Consider the following 20,491-nt stretch of genomic DNA (forward strand, 5'->3'; position numbering starts at 1 on the left):
TATGTGAAAAACACCATGGGGCTTTTATTTTTTATTTTATTTTATTTATTTTGTTTTGTTTTACTTAATGCATTTACCGTACAGTTGAAGTTACTTGCACTTAATAAAAAAAGAAAAAGAAAGAATAAAGAGGAAAAATAATTGGCTATGTTTGAACAAAGATTGAGGCTAATGAACTCCACGAGGCAGAATATGGTGGGTTTGATTTAGCAAAACCCATTAACTACAGCTAAAGTTAGGATGCACAAAAACTTGATATAATGTCTCCTGAACACCATCCCTTGCAACTCTTGCAAACTCTAGTGGCATTGCACTTAGACCAAGGGGTTTCACTCTGTCTCTCTCCCCCCCTGGCTGGTCATGGACAGCAGCTCTGCCCTGGGAGCCCCTGGCCTCCAAAAGGGCAGGGAATCATGGCACTGAGCTGAGTGTCCCATCAGAAAGCCAAAAGCCCTTCTGACAGTTCCCCAAAAGTACTTCCTTCAGGAAATTACCCTTGGCTGTTCTGGCACTGCTTTACTTTCCAAGAAAAACTGAACTCTTTTGGGTTTCCAGAAAGGGAAATTTAAGTGGTGCCATAACACTTCCTAGAAACAAAAGAAAATAAACCCTATATTTTACAGAAGAAGGGAAAAAAAAGAAAAAGAAAAAAATACCTCAAAATCACAAGTACCCCTGAAAGGTCAGGCCACCATGTTTATAGCCTTCTTCTATCATGTTTCACCCACTTCAGAGAATTTGCAATTTAACCTAGGGCAGGTTTTTACACTTCCTTATTTGCCTGATAAAACTGAACAGAGCTGTGCTAAGTTCACCCTTTAATAACTGAGGTTTTTATTTTCTGCTGTGACGATCCCACCACGTACTTCCAAGGGGAGTCAAGATCCCATTTCAGCCAGTTTCAAAACTGATTAATTTAGGAAGTATTATTTTCAGTTCCCTATTGAAACTTTGAGCTGACTGAAGGGAAAAGCAAATCCTAAAAATATGAGAGTAAGATCCAAGTGGCCTGAGCTTGAATGAAGTGATTAAGTCTATAAACACCCTCTCTAACATCCAGCAACGTTTATGCAGATGTTCACACTTACTCTGTGCCAAGTAAATAAAACGGGGTTTAACCAGCATTTTTACATACGTTAATAATCACTCCTTTGTCCAGAAGACTCTGCTTTTTTGCTGTCATCACAAAATAATGCGTGCTGTCTTTATAGTAAACAATATTCTCCAGGTCAATCCCTGAAAAGAGAGACACATTTGTCACAAACACAGCGCCCTGCCCGTGTCATTCACCAACAGCGTGGGACTGATCCCAGCAGGTGCCTTTCCTTCTCGGGCTGCATCCCCTCTCCCAGCTGGGATGAAGGATTAGTGGGCAGAATGCTGTGGAACAAAACAAGAGAGGACAGTGGTCTCGCCCTGTCGCTGTAGGACGTGGACACGCGGCTCTTCCAAGGGGAAAAGAGAATTTTTAATCTCTGACTTCAACATTTATAGATTTCCAAAAGTGACAATGCCACCTCTCCAATGACACTGGACAATCCAACAGTCCATCAAATTTCTCCTCCTCCATAAAATAATGCAAAACAGTAAGTTATTTACAGAAAGTGTGTGAGAAAATTTGTTACAAGAATGTAAACATCAGAAGGCTTAGAAAAATTTTAAAAACCAGGGCGACATCGCCCAACAGCAGTTGTTCTCAGCACAGTTTAAAGTGATTCAGCATTCTTTCAGGGAACAGCTAGTTAACTACAGCATGAACAGTTCCTGATGTACAGCTGGGTGCCAAGAGAGCAAAGTGCTTTTCAGGTTGCTAGGGCAAAGCAGGGAGTTTGGTTTCAATTATAATAGTAATTTTTTGTTAAAAATCAGCTGTAAATCAAGAATAGAATTGATTGTACTGACAGTGAATGCAGCTATTCTGAAACCCCTTTCCATTAAGATGTGTTTCACAGTTTATATTTTTAGTATTTATGGTAGATTCTAGGTCTTGTCAGTTTATCAGCTCCACACATCAAAAAGCAAGAATAAACTACTCCCAGAAGGGCAGAGACTTTTTCAAAGGCTTTAAGCTGTTCAGCATGTGAACGGATAGAAGCAAAACAAATCATGTCTTAAGGGAAAATCTCTGGGCCCTGAAAATGCTCTTCCAAATTTGTTCAACATAGCAGACATTTTTGCAGTAGAGAAAAATCAAAACACTAAAACAAGCCATGATGTGGCAACACCCAAGCTAAAAAAATATCCCACTGTACCATAAATGGACACCTCCATCTGCAAGCTTCTGACATCAACAATATTTTATCACTTGGAATTTTTTTACACAGATTATTCAAAGCTGATGTTACCAGTAACAAGAGGGTGGCCTGGCACATAGAGTTCCACCGCAGCCTCTTGTACTTGGTTGTGGAAAAAATGAGGATGCACTCACCCGTTTCCTCTTTCAGGTCCTGGAAGAACTTCTGATTGAAGATGAAAGCAACCCCACTAATTTCTTCTACCTTGGCTTCTGCAGTTGTGTTTCTGTTTATAAAATTGGCAGTGATTGCTATGGCCAGCTTTCCACGAAATTCCTTCCTCCTGAAGCCTGCTGAGCAAAGACAGGAATCAAAACCACTGCAAACTTCAGACTGGACTTTCAGGGAGGGTCAGCTCAAGGCAGCTCAGTGTCTTTCCTGTACTTCATCAAACAATGTGCCATCAGTAGATCCCACCATGCTTCAAAAATTCCCTTGAATGGAGAGAGTCTTTTCTCCCCATTTTCAGCTGCAAAACTAGAGCTGCACTGCATTCAGGATGAAGTCTCATTAAAAATGGTTGGGTGGGGAACTAAGGGAAGAAGTTCAGGAAAAGCTAGGACTAAAGAAAAACATGGAAAATTTTTTTTGACATGCCTGGGAATAGAGCAGGTCAATTTCAGTGGAGGGAGACATTTTTAACGTGCTAAATGGCAAGTTAGGTATTTGTTATATAGGCAGTAAACAGCTCTTGAAAAAATATGCAAGAGATCAGCAGTCAAAAGCAGCAGAGAATGATGTGAAAAATAGAAACCTCTGTAGCAGTGCTTAGGTGCACACACTACCAGCTAATGAAATTTTCCACAGGTATTTGGAATTGAAAAATATTCAGTGGGTTAACTGTTATATTACCAAGGTGAGACCAACTGAGAAGCTCCCCACTCCATCTTTCATTTTTCACTGAAAAAAGCCCCCTGAGCCATAATCTTGCAATCCCACATTGAAGTTTTTCCATCTGTATGCTCCCCTCATCTGTAACTAAATTATGAAGTAGGACAGAGGATCCTTGGTGTATTTTTGGCCCACTGCAGATGACATCATATGAATGTTATTTTATAACAAGAAATAAATTGGTTATGGATTTTTGTCTCTGAGCTTCTTGATATGCTCTCGTCATTTCATTGGGATAGATTTGGTAGAACAACACCAGCTTCTGTACATATCTTCAGTGCACCATCACTCCCCTAGATCCTGGTAGGATGATAAACATTAACCTCTTGATAGTGTCTGTAGGTGAGGTAAGAATAATTAGGTTTTGATGGTACCTGACTATTTAAACAGTGCTTTATGGGGGACAGCCAGACAACAGTGTAGGGAAATGTCCAGTACAGCATTATAAGGAATTAACTGTAAGCGCATTGTAGTTGGCAGATAAAAGAATAAGCAGACAAACTATGAAGCCAATAAAAAAAAGGAAAAAGCGTACTTAGAGAATGGAAATAGCTTGGATATAATTAGAGTTAAAAGGGAAATAATACATAATTAAGTAAAAGGTTTGTTCCTGTGATGCAGGAGCAGCTTAGCCAGTGTCTCTCTAAGAAACACATCTCAGGTTGTCTGAATCCTCAGCAGTGACTCAAGTTCAGGAAGCATTTACACCCTCTACTCCCACACACCTTAGAGCTATTTATTATCTTTTGCTATTGTTTCTAAAGGACCTGCTTCTGAAGTTCAGTCTCATTTACAAAGAAGCAAAGCCTCTGTTGCCTTCATTAAATACCTGGCAGTCACCTTTTGGTCATGAGTTCAAGCACACAGGGCAAATTCACAGCACAACAGCAAAGGCTATGCCATTCCTGACCTATATCTTGTCAGCTTCCTTCAAGTTAAATCATCATATAATTACTTAACCTTGCAGCAAGCCCAATGGCACCACAATGCATTCTGCAGGCAGTGCAAATACACAGAGCTCAGAAGCAGTGATGACATTAAATGTCTTTTACTTTGACCTACGACTTAACAACAAAACCAAAAGGTACCACACAAAATCACAGCTTTCACACAGACTTCCGTGGATTGAAAGGTAACCTGCTGCCTTGTTTCTTCCTTTGCTCTTTCAGATCTTTCAAGGTACCCTAAAGACCACTAGTAAGGCTAAAAACACACATTCACCCACCTTCCAACGTGTTCCTGCGGCCATCTGCACCAATGATAACATCAAACTCATACTCTGACAAAGGGTGATCCATGGGGAGAAATTCAGCTCTCCAACCCATCTCTGAAAATACAAATAATATGAATTAATTCTTCAGTATTACAACAGAGAAGTGATTTCAGAGTCTGAGGAAAGGGCACTGAGATAAAGGGCGCATTTCTCATTCTCTGGATCACCTAATGCAGTACCTTCCTCTCAGAGCCACAGCACAAGAAGATGCCCAAGCACTTGATTCTCCCAGAAATAAGCCCACAGCCCCTTTACCACAGCAGTACATGTGGTTACTGCAAGGAAGAGCTGGCTACTAAGAGATGAAAAACAGCATTCCATCATCAGTGCTTTTAATTGTCTTCTAAATAGAAATTAAAGGGAAGCATACTCACAAACCTAAATGTATTCTTTTTACAGAGCCGATTATGTGAAAGTGTTTGTACTGTCCATGTTTTAAAATTATATATGCTTTAACTTCTTAAACTAATATACATGTTCTGCTGTCACTATATGACCCTTTGAAGAGAGACCACAGAGTTTTAATTAAAATTTTAAAATATTTTAGTGATACTACATCCAAAAAACTAATATTAAAAGAAATTAGAGAATTAGAAACCTTCTTCTATTGTTTAAAAATCTTGCCTAAGAATGCTGATAAGACTCTGTGTGCCAGTGGGAGTTATATCAAATGTGAACGCAAAAACAAGGCCCTGGGCACTTCATCCATCCTCAATATTTATATTATCAATCAAAATCTGTTTTTGCAAGAAGATCCCGAGAAGCCACACCAGACTCCCTACAAAGCCTCAAACACATGCCAGAAGGCATAGTGCAAAACCTCAGCTTCCCAGCCTGGGCTGTGTTTTGAGATATATCAGTGCTCTGTCACACTGATACTTATCACGCCTGTAACTGCACAGAACAAGGCTGGCTGAGTAAGGAGGGCAAAATCCTCTTTATTTCTTTAAACAGTGTTTGACCACCTTGTACAACTTCACTAACACCTGGCACAAAAAGAAGTTGCTGTGAGCAGAATGCATTATGATAAATAATACTTTGGTTTTCTTGATCTTCAGGAGGCTCCACGACTTTCACGAATTCCAGGTTCACGTGAATTTCCACTCCGAGGATAAGTGCAACTTTGAAGAGGATGAGTTGAAGCTGTCGAATACCTGTGGAGAGCAAGTGACAAATTTGAGTTTGATAAGTAAGCAATCCCAGCTGCCACCAGCCTGCTAGAGAACTCATTGTTAGCACAAGTGTGTAGCATTTCTATTTCTCATATCATAATAAATGCTAACATAGCAACCACCACAGGATGTTGTTCTCTTCCGCTCCTTTTCCTCTTGCAGCACAATCTTGTTGGCAAAACTCATTTCAGCTGAGTTTCTTAGAATGCTTTTGTAGAGGTTTGCCTCTTGATGATATTTAAAAAATCTGCTAACCAACATATTTTAAAATACAAAATTTTACAGCATATTTCCCTGTAAAATAGTTCACTCTGTTATTTGTGCCTACCTTCAACATACTGGAATAAATATCAATATTCTTCATACCTCATAATCAAAACCTGTTGTTTAACCACACCAGACTAACAAGAAAATCTGCTCCATAAGACTCTAACTTGTTCTATTTCCCCCTTGCTTAAACTAGACCATTTTTTTCCTCTCTGTGTGCACACACGCACCGGCACATGGTTAAGGCAGGTGAACTTTCTGCCAAACCAAGAATGTCTCCACCAATCTTCTGATCCTGGCAACCTGTCATCCGAACAGTGCCCATGCCCTCAGATACTTACTGATGTGATCAATAGATCCTGCACAGAACTTTCCATAAAATTTCTTTGCTCCCAGTCCCCGAAGGTCGTGGATGGTGAAGGGCCAGAGATGCAGCACATTGTTCCTCGAGAAAGTGTCCCGCTTCTCCACAACGACAACCTTGGCTCCCAGGAAGGCAAGTTCTATGGCAGTTCGCAGGCCACAGGGGCCACCTCCAATAATTAAACACTGGCAGAGAGAAGGAGGAGTGTGACACAGGGCTTTGGATTACTTCCACACAGTTTCCAACTTACTCCATTGGTAGGACTTGAGATACAACTGGACTTGCACTACTGAGAGCACACACAAGTAATTTACTTAAATCAACGGAATTTTTTTGCATGTGGTGTTCAGCCTATGTAAAAAAGAGGATAAACTGTGCTTAATGCAGACACAAAAGCATCTGATGAACAGAAGTAAAAGAAAAAACAGCAAAAAGCCGAACATTTTTGAGCATCTGCTTGCACATTTCTAACCCTCATTTAGCGTTTCTCAAGTGCTTGCAGCTGTTTCACAACAGCATGACAGTTGTGTAAAGGGAGGGGAAAGGAAATAAGTGGTCTTAGTGTAGGCTTTTTTTTATTTTAAAGAGGAAATGGGTGTACATTTATTAGATTTGCTGAACAAACCTACGATAAGCCAGTAGCCTTACTCCCTTTCAAGTGAGGGTGGATGTAAGAGCCTGGTTCACCCACTGATGTAAGGAGGACATGCCAAGGGAACTCAGCAGACTTGCCCTCCTCTGCCAGGGACAGGGAACTCATCCCATCCCATTCCATTTCACCCAGTGCTAAACATCCTCACTTTCAGGAAAACCACACTTCAGAAGCTTAAATCTCAGTTTGGGCATCCTTGGAAGAATCTCTTCCAAAACAATTACAGAGGATTTCTGCCCAAATTTTAGTTGACAGCTGTAATTTTTCACAGACCAAACAGCAAAGGATTTCCAGAAAGCAAACTAATTAAACCCCAAGCATATCTAGTGCTTACATTTCCTTGCCTGATTACTAAAAACTGATTTGAAAGAGTCTTATAGCTACACAATGCTGCTGTTCCATACTTCCTACGAACTCCCTCCACTCCTCCAACCCCCCCAGATTTCACAAAATCCATGCTGTGAGTTCCAGCTCTGCTGTGGCTGGAGCAGGGAGAGCTCAGGTGGGTCTGGGAGGATGGGAGAGCTGCAGCACAGCCAGGCTGGGCCACGCTGCCACCCCAAGACCATTGTGTCAGAGGCCAGACACGCTGCTGCGTGTCCCACACACAGAGCCAGACACTGACTGCAGTTTCAAAGCAAGCACAGGCTCTATCTGCAGGCTCACTGGATTCCAGTCTGGTTCCCATTACACTGCAATTTCAGAAAGTAGAGTCATTTATTTATTTTGGGTTGGTCATCATTTGTTTTCAGATCTAACAACTTGAGCAAAAAGTATCTGGCGCTGACTTTTGTCCAATCCAAATCACAGAAGTGCAAAAATGTCTTTTTTCAATTCAATAAATAATTCTAATAAATTCCCATTGAAAGAAAAACTCCTGTGAGGTGCTTTGGCTTCGCTTTAGGCAAGTGTTTTGTTAACCAGAGATATTAAAGTTAGGCTGTTGCCTTAGCCACTTGGCTTTGTTCCTCTTAAAAGAACATATTTAATTCACAATTTCAGAACAACGCTCCTCACTGCATGATGAATATTTAAAAAAGAAAAAATCAACAGATGTAACAATATAAAGGAAGAGTAATAGAGGGCACACGTAGCCAACTGAAGAGGATCACTCTGGATCTGGGTCAGACTTTTTGCACGTGCTTCTTGTGAGTAGCATGGGAACTCTGAGCTCTGACAAGTGAGCGACTCAAATGAGCCTTCACAGCTTCCAGTCATGTCGAGCAGGCAGTTAGAAACATTTTGCAAAGCAAGCCCATACATGGTCTGATAAGGTGAGGCTGGTCTTTTTCGCTTACAAGCTGTATCATACACAAATAAATGCAACTTTAAAGAAAATAAAAAATAAAAAGAAACAGCAGTCTTTGGAGATTTAGTCATAGCAGACACTGCCAAGTAACAAAACCCACACAGAAAACCCTTCCTTCCTCCTGGTGCTTCGCAACACACTATGTTAGCATTTTAAGGAGGATTTCTGCCCTCTTCCCTCCTCCTATCACATTGACAAAGTATCTTCATAATTGCAAAGAGACACCATGAAAAATGGTTGTATGTTTGCCACCACCCGTGGTTACCTCCAGAAACACATTTATCTACATCTCAGAGCTATTTGTTCTATGATTTATTGAGGACACTTCCTGCTGGTGTAGAACTTACTCTTGGCACTTCTTCAGCTAATTTTGAAACTTCTGGGGTCAAAACCAGTACAAAATCCTTGCAAAAGTAATTCTTACTACATTTGTGTTCCTATCTTTATTGAGCAAGGGAAGGGTCCATGTCCCTCCCCGGTGGTCTGCTTGCCAACAGACTCCCAGAAAAAACCTTCCTGCAGCCAGACTAGAGCGAACTTTGAACGGCATCCTATTTTCCCCTCCTGCTATCCCAGTCTCCTGGCTCATCAGGGCCTGCTTTTGGAACTAATTTCTTGCAATTTAACACAAATCATGACAGCTGGCATCACATAAGGGAGTCTCAAATCAATCCTGAATGAACAAATGCCAACAGCTTCTTGACATCCCCATCACCATTCACACATCAACTGCCTTTTAACAGTGCCAGATCATCCCCTACAAAGCTAAAGGACAACTTGACTTTTCAAAGCATCTCCTACAAATTATCCCAAGTAACAGTTGCTGAAAAGAACAGACAAAGAGCTTTTGCATATTTCTTGCCCAAGCTGGAAACGAAGGGAGAAAGTCTTGTTTATTTTTACGGGGCAGCTTATGAAAGAATAAGATCATTACCAGACTTCTACGACCTGCCTGAAGAATCAGTATCATGTTGGATGTTACATCTTGTTTTACTACTGAAAGTGTACCATGTTAGTGCAAGATAATAATACTGAAAGAGGACACTTTACTTGGTGAAAACCTCTTAGTGCAAATGGCTGATCTGCAGATGTAGATGTGAATATTTTCTGTCAAAAGAGAAGCTTCATTGAATTTAACACATTCACCACAAACAGCACCTATATTAAGGCAAAATTACAGAAAGAATATGGGTTACAAAATTCCCGCTGAATGAGACTAATGTACGTTTCCAGGCCAGTAAGAACTGCCTAGTGACTAACTTAGGACTATTTCAGTTTAAATTCATACTTAATAAGTAAAGCATGGACATTCTTGCACTTCACAATAAAACACTAATAAGCCCATGCATATTTTATAGAAGTTGTTTATTGAAGTTGCTGAGTAAATAGTCTGTTTCTATGGTACTGTTAAAAAGTATTGTACTAATCCCTAAAAGATGACTATTTCTGTATAAATCTTGTCCCACACTACAACCAAGCACAGTACACAATGCATTATTTATCTTCAGACAGAAACAGAACAGAACTTCACTGATTTCTTCCCTGTGTGATTTAAATGTATCAGAAGTTTTCACTTGTATGTCCTAATATGAACACACACAGGATTTGGTAAGTCTCATAAGCTTGATTCCACTCAAGGGTCAGTCTGACTGTAAGAGATGCTACTTGCTCTCTCTGAGTATGTTTAGGAATGGCAGTGCCTTGAAAATCTCCAGGAAATATTCCCAGTGCTGAGCTACATGGCAGCACAAGTCATCTCTCCAGTAGCAGAATGGATTCTGTGCCAGGCATAGGATTTTGACATGATCTCCTGTAGATAATATATCTCCTGTACAAATATATGACTCAAACTAGGAGGGGAGAAAAGGGAGAGGGATACAATGTAGAGGCCTCTTGCAATCCCTCCTTTCCCCCCCATTAAATCAGCAGCCTGTGAGTCCAGGCACCTGCATCCCATTGTGGAAAAACCATATGCAGTTAAACAGCTGAACACCACCACTGTGTTTAACAAAAAACCAACCAAACAAACAAACAAGCCAAAAAAAACCCAAACCAATAAAAAAAAAAATACCCACAACACCAACAAAAACTACAAAAAAAAAACCTACCTCAAAATAACACTCCACAACAACCTAGTCACAAAAATCTCATCCACTATAACTGAAAGGCTGAATCTATTCAATGACCTTGAAAAATTAAAAAAACATTGACTCTCAGCATTTAGCTGCTCAAGGAATCTAGCAGCTGGTAGTAGCATGGGGGTGGGAGATGCAACAAACAGCATCTCTTGGCATAGCCAAGAGCAGACAAATCCTGTTGAGGCCCAGTGCATTTTCCCACTGCTGTCATCCCACTCTAAACCCCTCACTCCTCTCCTGTCCAAGGTACCCAAATATTAAATTCATCTTGGAAAATAAAGGGGTGTTAAATGATGATCCACTCCCTGTGTGTCCTTGGGATGAAGACAGAAGCTTCAATCACTCCAAGAATCCAAGATTTCCTCATTTCTGCCTTTCAGCTGTTCTGGAGGTGAAAAAAAAGGGATTATTTTTAGCCTCCAACTCAACAGCAGCTGGACAGACACAGGCACACCCTTCGTTGACCTACGGCGTGCCAAGCCAGCAGCATCACTGCTACTCTTCAGTGGAAATGCACACACACACAGGTGAAAAAAACAGCAAAACACTCCTGCCCAGGTTACTGAACTGTCTTTAGCCAAACCATCAACTGGATGTTGAACTACAGGCGTGGATCATGCTCCCAGAAAGGAGCAGAAAGGGGTGGATCTCCCCACAAGCCTCAAAGCCCCCTGATCCTCACCACCACAGGTGTCCTCAGCAGCTGTGGGCCTCCCCACCCAGGGACAGGAGGCTCTGCCTGCAGGACACAGAGGGACAGTGCTTTGCTCTTCCATGGCAAACAAACATTCATTTCCACAGTCAGCAGATCTGGGACTACGAGAGAAGACAACTTTCACACCGGCCCAAGCCTTTGTGCAACGCCTAGAGTGACAGGGGTGCAGCAAGGACTAATTCGGCTGATTACAGAGGGTCACATCCTACATGGATTTGGACAAGTGCCTCTGGTGATGGGGCTTAATGTGCGGCAACACGAGACAGGCACGAAACAACACATTTTCTGGAACAGCAGCGACCGTTCCCCTGGAACGGCTCCAGAGAAAACAGCTGCATAAGCAGCTAAGGCAGACGGCCACCAGGAGCTTTCTCCACCACGATGCTTTCCAGGCCAGCCCCTTTACTAGATATGAAAATGCTTCTGGCAAAAGTAGGGCTGCTCAGCAGGACATTCCTGACTAACTGACTTACAGTTCATCTCCCATTTGCAACCCCAGATTTTAGCACATAAATCCACTGACGGCCACCGGATACAACGCTGCAGCCAAATGCACCCTGAACCCACTGAACAAATCAATTTAAAGTTTGAAACATCATCATGGAAGACACTGAAAAATGAAAATCTATATGCCACTTCAGACAACACTAAAAATGTCACAGGCTGAAGCTTTATTTTTAATAAAAATCAATTCTGCCATCTTCCCCCCCAAGAAAGGTGGGGAGCAGGCCTAGGAGTAATTAAACTTGACTTCTTTAAAAGGGTTTTTTTCTCTGTTGTACTGTTTTATGAGCTCCTTATAGAATTAGCAAGGTTAAAAAAATGTGTCATTTGACAAAAATAATATTCATTTAGATGTATTTTAATGAGAAATCCTAACTCTCCAAAGGGTTATGTGGACACTTCTTAAATACACTACGGATAGGTCTAAAAATCTACCTTAAAATATTATTAAGACTGGCTGGATCTTGCTGACCAGGCATTTTTGGAGAGTGAACACCACATAAATACCACTGTTGGGGAACTTCAGAGGTACCTGGGAACAGGAAGGCTCACACACCCATAACTGCAACAAAACCCTGAGTCAATGCACAAATTCAGTGCCTCACTAGGGGTCTGCTTCTGCTTCAAATCCCTCCAGTATTTTACCCTTTGTACTCCCAGCTAAGCACCTCAGAAATGTGCAGTTTTGTCCTCTCCCAGAGCAGTGACTGGCATAAACGGAGCCACAGCTTTATTTTTTTTCCCCCTCTAAGACTGTACCATGGATCTGAGGCCACCCAAGCCAGGGTGACTTTGGGCACAGCTCTTTCCCAGCCCCGTGCCCAGCAGCTGCCGCACTCGCAGCTGGACGCAGCACAATCCAGGGATCAGAGGATCTATCTTTACTGCCCTCCTGTTTTATTGAGTCAAAATGCCAGAAGTGAAACATTAGTACATTTACTGCATTCATCTGGCTCATCTTTACTGGGATTTTTTTCTCTTTTTTGGAAGATAAGCTTCTGCATGGAAAAAAGTACGTGCCTTCATTTTTCCTGGATGTATTTGGACACACTTGTCCATCCATCCTCTCTGTCACATGGATATATGTACTAATATTAGACCTGTGTATTAAAAAAAAAGCTCTTTCCATAGTTTGAAATTAAAACAATGGTATGAACGACGTCTGTAACTCATATTGTGCTATGCCACACATTAAAGAGGGGCTGTGTGCACTCAGGGGGTTAGAAAGTCAAGAGTGCCTTCCATGAGGCATCAGAGCCATCAGGACTTTGGAGCTTTTCTGAAGAACTCTCTCAGGTGGCAGTTGTTGTATTTAAATCTGATCTCAGATCTTTTAGAACAATATGCAAAAATACTTCTTGAAAAAATTGCAACTGACAGTCAAAATACAGCAAAGTATGCCTGGAAACTTTCTGTCGCCCTGCACCAGTTACAGTTATCCAAAAAACCTAGACATTACTAACAAAAAAATGTTACACTCATCTCAGTAAACATATCCACCAGAAACACGGCAAATGCTTTAATCCAAAAATCTCCTCAAATAAAGCACAAAATAAGCCCTCCAACATCCTTTGGCATTAAGTGTTTTCTTACCTGCCTTTCATTGTAATCAAAACACAGGGAAGTAAAAAAGAACAAGCCCACACCCAAAACCCAGAAGAGATTGCTTTCTTTTCTTTTCTTGGCCAGCTGCTTAAACAATCAAAATGAAAACAAGATAAACCTTGCAGAAAGAATGTTGCCTGACTATCCCAGCCATGAACACGGCTGGCAGCATGTAAGTACCTGGCCTGTCACATGGAGACAGTGCTCTGAGGCTACACTGAAAACTCAGCAAAAAGAGCCCTAAACAAACCACAAAACAAAGAATTCATCCAGGAACAAAAGCTGATGGAGAGAGATAAAGGCATGAAGGCTTCAAGAGCCTCACCTCTGAGCAGAGCAGAGACCAAGGCATGAGTCTGGGGAGCTTTGTGAGCAGTGACAGGGAGAAAATGGTTAATCCCCTCCATGGTTTCCAGGGGCAGGGGCTTTGCTGGACAGCCAGCAGAGGAGGAAAGGATTTCTCATGCTCTATGGCATCTCAAGCATGCAGGCAGGTTGGTCAACAACCATGGCTTTATTACAGCAAGAGCTTGGTAACATGCTTTAAAAATACACCCCCGTTGCTCCAGTCTGGCCCATCTACAGAGAAACCTGGAACTTTTCACCAAACATCACAACAACCTAAACATAAACAAGCTGAGCTTCCACTTAGAAACTGGCTTTTTCAACTAAGTGAGGCCTTCACTTACTTTGAGGGTATCTCACAGAATATTTTAAAACACATTCTAAAATTCACTTTTCTATTAGGTGAATTGCTAGCCAACACCCATTTAAGACGTGGCTTTTAGAAACCAGCCCTGAGTAAATGAGCTCATATAGATATAGGCATCAGCTCTGAGTCAGAATCCATATTTTAAAATTTTATTCATTTTTAAAGATCTTAATCATTTAATCCCATCATTCCTAACTCTCCTAAGCAGAATTATTGTACAGCAGTGTACATCAGCTATAGATGAGCTCAAAGTGCAATACAGAACCAGAAGGCAACAGTTCCGGGCTCTTGGAGTCTTTTTTTTTTTTCCAGCTCATCATGCAGCCTTCAAAGTCACTGCATTTCCACTGCTGACACTCACAGACATTTAACTAGTAAATCTAAATACAGCTCCAAAATGAGTGATAATCTGATTTTTTTCTAGTTTAACTGGTCGCTTGCACAAACCAGTTTACCATAGGTAGACAATGCCTTTACTTTTGAAACTTCTTACAATTTGAGAACACTAGGAATTACCAACCCTTCTTAGTAGCACAGCACTCAGCACTTCTTAGTAGCACAGCATCCAAAAGTGCCTGCAAGCAAGACGGACTTGAATTATTCAAACAAAGAGAATTAAAAATATTTACCTTTTGCACATTTTTAAGGCTTCTGATAGTGGGGAAAGTTAACAGCACTCAGAGAACCCACAAACCAGGCTGCTAGCAGCACATCACACAGTGAGAGTTAAATTTTAGCACCTCTGGTTCTTATTTCCAAAACCTTTTTTGGCTGAAAACAAGGGTAGTACATAATAACCCTTATTACTGAGGGAAAGAGTCTCAAAAACTAAATATAAAATGGTGAAAAAATATAGAAAGAAGCACGCTTCAAAAAGAGGGGCAGAGAGCTGGAAACATAAACTTGGGCAGCAAATTGCACATCACGAGGTGCAACAGTCTCTTCAACACCAACATCCGACACAACAGAAGGGAGATAAACATACACAGAAGACCAGTGTTTATTTACACGTATTAATGAGCCTGTTTTCACATTCCAGGCTGGGTGAAATGCAGATGGAGGCACCAGCCATGCTTGTTCTGCCACTATCAGAGCTGTGTCTGGGCTGCCAGGCACTGAACTTCCCAGGCCAGGTGCCTCCAGGCAGGCAGGACATGCAGAACCATGGCAGCAGCCCCACCAGCCAGCAATGGCTTCCTACCCTATCCCATTGCTTCCTACCTTGCTAAAGCACAAGTAAAAGAGAAAGCAGGGAGAAGAAACCCGAGAGAAATGACTGTGCCTTCCACTGAGCACTTGCTGATCTGCATGACTTGTTATTACTGCTCTGGGTGTGTAGTCCTTGGCAGGAAGCTCGCTGCCATCTCCTGCAAAGTCTTCTAATCTGAGTTGCAATTTACCCCGGGGCAGTTGTTTTATCTGAATTGTAAATCCTGCAAGGATGGCAGGCAGAGTGCAGGCAGGACAGGACCAGGAGGAAGGAGCACTTGCTGTTGCACAGGTCCTTTCAGAGCTGCTCTCATGAACCTTTCAAAGGGGCAGGAGAAGGAAACAGCACAAGGCTAACTCCCAGCGTGGCAGATCCTCATGGTTTCTGCTCAGACAGTATCTCAGTCAGATGAACAAATCCAGAGTGGTGCAAGACGAGTCAGGTGGTGTCTCTTGGCTGGTCTGTCAATTAGAAACAGTGTGCCCTTGGAAAAACATCAGCTGCTCTTCAGGAGCAGCAAAATTCAGGGCAAAAGGCAAACTTTGAAAAGCTAATCAGAACTTGATCTATCAGCATCAGCAAGATGACAAGAGACAGAAGGAGAAATGCCACAGCAGTTCTGTGTGGCTTGGCACTCCAAGCAATCCCGTGGCGCTCCCCTTGGCCCTTCCCTAGCACGGATGAGGTGAAGGTATTGAAGCCTCTTCTGCTGGTCACATTCTGCAGAGCTCTGACCATTCCTGCTGCTCTGATCTGGACTTGCTCCACTTTATCTGCCAGAATATTTCAGCTGGGGCTTCATCTGCACTAAGGAGGTGGCCGGATGTGTAGGTCCTCATAAGCACCAGATAATTTTCTGCTGCATATTCCAAATTTTCTCAGAGTATTACACTCTTCTACTGGAAGGTTCATAATCTCCAAGTAGCTTCCAGCAATTTTACCCTGTTGATCCCAGGTTAAAACACAAATATCCCAGAGACCTGCGATGCAAACTGTTTGCAGAAACCTGGTCGCTTGTAGAAACAAATTATGTAAGTGCAGACTTGTTAGGGAATGTGGAAATTTCAAGAACCATCTGACAAAAATAACCCCCCTTTAAACAGCATAGCAGAGAAAATAAAGCAAATTAAACCAAGGACACTAAAAGGGAATTTCTGCTATTTCTTTTCAAGAGATACCAGCTAAACGTCTTTTTTCACCATGAATGCCATCAATATTATGGCTTTTTAGAGAGAAAATACAAACAGAAATTGTCTTGTTTGCTTACGAAAATAATCTTCTACCAATATATTATATATTTTCTCTTCTTGTACAGCATCTTAGAACTGTGATATTTTGCATACTATGAAAACAATATTCAAAGCTACCTGCACTGAGGCCTAAACAGCAGATAATGCAGAATTCTGTCTGTCAGCAGAAAGAGAGCAACCATTTCCCCAAACCCCCTGTTCTCAGGGCAGACATGGGAACCTCGGGAAGGACCTCAGCTGCTGGAGACAGGAAATTGCCTTATTGTCTAAAATCTGGGGTTTAGCAGCCAAGTGTTTAATCACTTCTTGGTAGCAAAAGGTCTGTATTTCCTCACTTATCAGTACACAAACATTACCAGAGCGAAGCTGGAAGCGTAGCTAATAACAAACCCTAACGACCACCTTTGGCACCAACCCCGTACCAACCACGTGGGGCTCTTGGAGGGCAGGAGAAAGACCTGACCCAGCAGAGCCAGATCCTGCCCTGGAGCTCCCCTTGCCCCCCACACCAGCCTTCCTGGTGGATGGACACTGCCCTGCTGCTTCAGAGAGCCAAACCCCAAAGCCCTGCAGAGCCAGGGTCATGGGAACACAGCCCGTGGTAACCTTTGGTTTCATTCAGACCTCATTAAGCCACTTGTGGTGACAATAGCGGTGGTTTGTGTGAAAGTAACTGCGTGTCACTCCCTGTGGGAATCTTCATAAAATATCTAGGAAATCAGGTCAGGGTGGGACAGTTTCCTTCTCTCGATTACTTGCAAAGCCATTAACTGAGGGACAGAGAAACAGCACAGTTCTGTTAAAACACAGATGTAAAGCTACTGTTACCTTCCAAGCCAAAAAAAAAATTAAATTCCACATGCCTAAAATGTCTTATCTAGCCTGTCTGATTGCTCTGCTTTGGCCAGGCTTCATTGCTTTTCATAACTGATAAAGCTGAAAAAACTGTGTGTTTGTGGAAGTGTCTCCAGGATAATGAAAATAAAGTGATTTCATTACCAAATCACATGCCAAACATTTGCTTTTGCTGATGTAATTTGGCCCAATCTCAGTTTAAAACACATCACAAAGAGTCAAATACTTTATTTTGTTTTCTAAGAACTGTCTGCTGTGTGTCCTGTCATCACCCCTGCTTCTCCCTATCCCCTCTCTAAAAATCCTTAGAGAAATGAATGCGAATGCAGTGTTCAACAACTGTGTGTTCATAGGTGATTTACTGTTCTCCACTCTTCTCAAGCAAACCTTCCTTGCCACGCATCCTCATTGGTCCCATGTTTTCTAGAGCTTTGAAAGAGAAGTTGCTTATTAAAATCCTTAAAAATAATTCTACAGTGGAAATCTGGTGCAAGGCTTTAGAATCCCTGTCCTAAAAGGCAAAAGCAAAGAAGCACCAATATCAAGATAAACAGCTTGTCTTTCAAGGGTACCAAACACACCTAGGTGCCACTTAAAACATCAGTAGAACATGTGGCTTTCAATATTCCCAAAAACCTCAACAGCTCCTGGATTCTACTACCCAAGCACTGTTTGTTTGGTTTTTTTAAAGAAAAAACACACACACACAAAGCAGCTGAATGCCTCTTTGTAAAAAGCCACAACCTTTCATTCACTCAGCTTCCTAACTTGGCAGTCATCTTCTGGCTGACTAGCTCCAGTTTTGTGGACTTCGCAGGAATGCTTTTTTATTAAAATAAGCAAACTAGTAACACTATCTAATATATCTGCAACAAGTTTGGTGTGTTCATTATTAACCCTGATTATCAGCTTTGGAAATCAATCTCCCCATTCCAATAATTATTTTGAAGAAATTAGTAAATCTGGCAAAAGGGATGGGTATTTACTCTTTATAAGAGTAAAGAGATTAAAATTTCCATAATAATATGGATATTTTTTCCGTTGGAGCATAACTGGCTTTGCCTTCTTTCATCTTACAATTCAATTACTCAATTAAAAACCAAATATTTGTCTTGAGGGAGGCAATCAGTCAGGTCAGTTGAACACTCAAACTCGCTGGCTTCTGTACTAGTACGTACAGCACTGGAGAAACCTGGCTGAAAATCCCCATTGCCTCTGAAGGATCAACAAATGCCAGCACTGGGGGAGGAAATTTGGCCACTCTACCTGCAGGTTCATACACGCTGGACGATTTGCTTAATTAAGAGACAAGTATTTGTTCAGCAGGACAGAGGAAGGTGGGAAGAGGAAGACGTGGGCAAGGCTGCAGAATGGGATGTTTGTAAACAACTGAGGACTGGAAGGCACTTTGTACCCAACAACAAGCAGAGAGACCTGGCACCCTCTGCTCGTCCTGCCTACGGCTATGGAACACGGCAGCACCCGGGGCTCCTTTCCCTTTCTCAGGTCTCTGGGAAGGACAGCACCAGCAAAGTCGGTTTGTTAACTCCCAAGGCCTTCATCTGGCAGTCTTAATGGAGAGAATATGAAAAGGAGGAGAAGGGGTTTGCAGATAAAGACCATCCCCCATTTTACTGCTCACAGGTACACCAGTGCGGTTAGAACACAAAGACGTGGCTCGGGTTCAGTCAGAAAACCTCCAACCCCAGCTCTGACCCAGGGCTCCTCCCGTGCTGACTCACAGCCTGGCCCAGCTCCCCTGGAGCCACAGGCTCTCTGTACTGCTGTGCGGGATGAAGCACCACCATGGAGCCCTCTCTGCAGCACCGAGTCCGCTCAGACTGACTGCACATGGCAGTACCAAAAGAGCCACTCCATCCTTATGTAAGTCCTGGAAACATGATCAAAAACATTTCCTTGCTTTATGCTAATATTGTTCAGCCTCAAAACAGCAGCTCAGACTGTACATGACTCCCGCCCAGGAACTGTGCCCAAGGTGGGGCCCAAAATACAGACAATGCTCAAAAGACCAAAGCTGCACCCAGGAATTTGTCCCAAAACTCAAACATCCAGAGAGAAATGCCAGAGTCTACCAAAGCAGCTGATAATTACACGGTAGCACTTCAAGCAAAGTTCTCTTAGTTCTCAAGTGTAAGCATGTATTTTGCAAAAACAGCATCCACCTTTGAAGGGAAAGGCAACACCACATTTGCATGCTTCAGAGAACCAACACCAAATCTCAGAGTTAGCTTGGGATGTTTCCATGCTCCCCTGAAGCATGGGAGAGCCTGAATTTTGGGTGCACAGCATGAGCCAGGTGCTATCCCCTGATACATATTCACACCTATCTCCAACATCAGTGGGAGCCTCATTTATATGTGCATGCACATATTCCTATCATTTACACAGGTAAACTGAAAGTAAATGTAAATCAAGTGCAAGTAATGAATCTCCTCCATACAGAGAGGCAACATTCACAGATGTCTTAAAAAGGTTAATGAATATACTAACACTAGCTGGATATATTCCTGTTCATTACGGCATGATGTTTTGCATGTTCAAAAATTTAGACTGATATTCAAACTGCTAACGTAGGGAACAACATGCATTAAAACTTTTAACGTTCTTTGACTGTCCAGCTTCATCCCCTGAAGAAACAAATAATCACTTCAGAGTTCAACCCTGCTCCTCTGAATTAATTAGTAGAAGATGAAAACCAGAGGGAAATTTTGTCAGCATAAAAAAATCGTGCTTTTTCTGCACATATCTGCAAAAAACCGCAGTGTGATATCTACAGTTTTGCGTGGTTAGTACAAGCTTTTGTTTCTCTCTAATGCTGATGAACTAGGCAGGTACCAGCTCCAGAAACAAATTCTGAACAGGACTCAATCCCAACTTCGAAGTTCAAGACTGAAGGAAGTTTATGTTTTGTGAAGATTTAACACTCATACAGGTGGACTCCTACAGTTTCAGAAAGTTCATGTCTGCCCCAGTTCTGTTCATGTCTTTCTACAGCACTCTGGCTTTATTTTGGGGCAGGTTGTTTTACTTCTTTTCCTACAAAGAATTCAGGGAAAATAATGCTCCCAATAAGACAACTCTGAAATAGCAGTGGGTTTGAACTTCTTGAAAATTGCTCAACCACTTTTATTCATCCAGCTTAAAAGTGTATCATTGTAGAAACTCTGAAAGCCATATTTGGCAGTGTTCTTCAAGAGCAGCTAAGACACAGGGTTATTGTTATTTAGCTGGAGTGCAACGTTTGGTATGTATAAAACTT

General features: G+C 42.0%; 1 protein-coding gene across 12 annotated transcripts in view; it reads right to left on the reverse strand.

Moving 5' to 3' along the window:
• The window catches only part of MICAL2 (microtubule associated monooxygenase, calponin and LIM domain containing 2), a gene marked incomplete at its 3' end in the record, with an annotated part of 112,475 nt that overhangs the window by 65,768 nt on the left and 26,216 nt on the right, over nucleotides 1-20,491 (reverse strand). For all 12 annotated transcript variants that reach the window (XR_014616273.1, XR_014616274.1, XR_014616275.1 and 9 more), the window contains exons 3-7: nucleotides 6,239-6,446; nucleotides 5,496-5,612; nucleotides 4,411-4,512; nucleotides 2,429-2,584; nucleotides 1,136-1,236 (exon numbers count right to left, since the gene is read on the reverse strand). Coding sequence is in view for 7 of the 12 variants with exons in the window: in XM_084208463.1 (XP_084064589.1) it covers nucleotides 1,136-1,236; nucleotides 2,429-2,584; nucleotides 4,411-4,512; nucleotides 5,496-5,612; nucleotides 6,239-6,446 (684 nt within the window). The remainder of the gene's footprint in view (nucleotides 1-1,135; nucleotides 1,237-2,428; nucleotides 2,585-4,410; nucleotides 4,513-5,495; nucleotides 5,613-6,238; nucleotides 6,447-20,491) is intronic.

The sequence above is a fragment of the Fringilla coelebs genome (assembly GCF_963513975.1).
Source record: "Fringilla coelebs genome assembly, chromosome: 6".
In the NCBI taxonomy this organism is placed as follows: domain Eukaryota; kingdom Metazoa; phylum Chordata; class Aves; order Passeriformes; family Fringillidae; genus Fringilla; species Fringilla coelebs.